General features: G+C 37.9%; 1 protein-coding gene across 1 annotated transcript; it reads left to right on the forward strand.

Moving 5' to 3' along the window:
• Positions 1 to 748: 748 nt before the first annotated feature.
• LOC128060510 (olfactory receptor 4C11-like) lies at positions 749 to 1,663 on the forward strand. Its single transcript, XM_052652914.1, has one exon. It carries the CDS (start codon positions 749 to 751, stop codon positions 1,661 to 1,663), a length of 915 nt encoding a protein of 304 aa, XP_052508874.1.
• Positions 1,664 to 1,923: the final 260 nt, after the last annotated feature.

A 1,923-nucleotide genomic window follows, 5' to 3' on the forward strand; every position in this document is an offset into this window, starting at 1 on the left:
TGTAATGGCTTATATAAAATATATAGCAATTTGAAAAATATTGTTAGCCTCAATGATTTGTTCAAATATCTCATGGCAATGAAGGTGAAGTTATAACTGCAATGAAGCTAAAGATGGAAAAAGAAGCTTTTTTCTTAATTATAACCCAACAAAGATACTGAAGAGATCAGAAATAATGGTACAAACTGTCGTTCAAATAAACAAATGTATTCAGTCAGGAGAGAATCTCCAGATATATTATTTCTAAATTATATAAGGATATTATCATCAGTAATTGATGAGCAGACACGTTATATGCATATATATGTATCATATGCATATGCTTAATAATGTATCTGTTCAATTCTCTATCATATAAAAAAGAGCCTCAAGACATTAAAATGATCTTATCAAGATCATAAAGCAAATTCAGTAGTTCTCAGACCATGGCAGAATGCACAAACACTTGAGGGCTTTTTCCCCCACAAAAAAAGTCTTGGCAACCCATAAGAAGACCTTGAGTCAATGCCAATGTTTAAAGCATGTCAACATTAAAAAAAAAAAAATTCCTGAGTGAGTATAGTCTGAAAACTATAGTATAGTATGAAAACTTTGAGAAACACTAAATTACACGTTTGATGAAATTAGAACTCTAAAAGTTGCAATTCTGGATCCAAATAAACTGCTATTGCCAAGTCATCATTTCTCCAACTCGATTTTTGCAGATGAACCACTTTTCAGCTCTGTCTGTTCTATATTCACCATAACCATGATGGAGAACAGCAGTGTGAATGAGTTCATTCTGCTTGGGTTAACACAGGATGTACTAAAGGAGAAAGTAGTATTTGTTATCTTCTTATTTCTATACCTTGGGACTCTGTTGGCAAACTTCCTAATTGTGATGACCATACGATATAGCCAGACACTTGGGAGCCCTATGTACTTCTTCCTTTTCTACTTGTCCTTTGTTGATGCCTGTCTTTCAACAACCACTGCCCCTAGGCTAATTGTAGATTCTGTATCTGAGAAGAAAATCATCTCCTACAATGAGTGCATGACCCAGATCTTTGCATTTCACTTCTTCGGGTGCATGGGGATCTTGGTACTTGTCCTCATGTCCTTCGATCGCTATGTGGCCATTTGCAAGCCCCTGCGGTACACAGCCATCATGAGCCAGCGTGTCTGTGGTGCACTGGTGAGACTGGCCTGGATGGGGTCTTGTATCCATTCTTCAGCACAGATTCTCTTGGTTTTGAAATTACCCTTCTGTGGCCCCAATGTTATTGATCACTATTTCTGTGATATGCAACCTTTGTTGAAACTTGCTTGTGTGGATACTTATGTCATCAACCTACTCATAGTGTTTAACAATGGGACCATATGCATGGTGAGTTTCTTGTTGCTGCTTATCTCCTATGGTTCCATCTTACATTCTCTGAGTAACTGTACCACAGAAGGAAGAAGGAAAGCCCTTTCCACATGCACCTCTCACATTATTATTATTATCTTATTCTTTGTACCATGTATATACATATATGCTCACCCTCTAACTGTATTTCCAGTGGACAAGATGGTGGCTGTATTTTACACTATTTTAACACCCTTACTCAACCCTCTGATTTACACTCTGAGGAATGCAGAAGTCAAACAGGCCATGAGAAAGTTATGGTGCAACAAAGTCTGACTCGAGATGGCGAAGAGCAGAAAGATGCCAACTGCTAATTCTGTCAGTTTAAGTATAATTGAACTGATGGAAAAGAGAAAATGTTCTCATTCTATTGTGGACAGTATAAATGTGTTCCAGTGGGGCATTTAGGGGAATAGGCAGAATGAGCACCTGGCAAAATCTGTATTATTTTAACCAATGTCTCAGAGAGACAACATGAAGTCCTATCCATTTGTGGGGCACAAGCCCATTCCTCGTGTCAGCTGTCTGCTTCTATG

The sequence above is a fragment of the Budorcas taxicolor genome, chromosome 15 (assembly GCF_023091745.1).
Source record: "Budorcas taxicolor isolate Tak-1 chromosome 15, Takin1.1, whole genome shotgun sequence".
Classification (NCBI taxonomy): Eukaryota; Metazoa; Chordata; class Mammalia; order Artiodactyla; family Bovidae; genus Budorcas; species Budorcas taxicolor.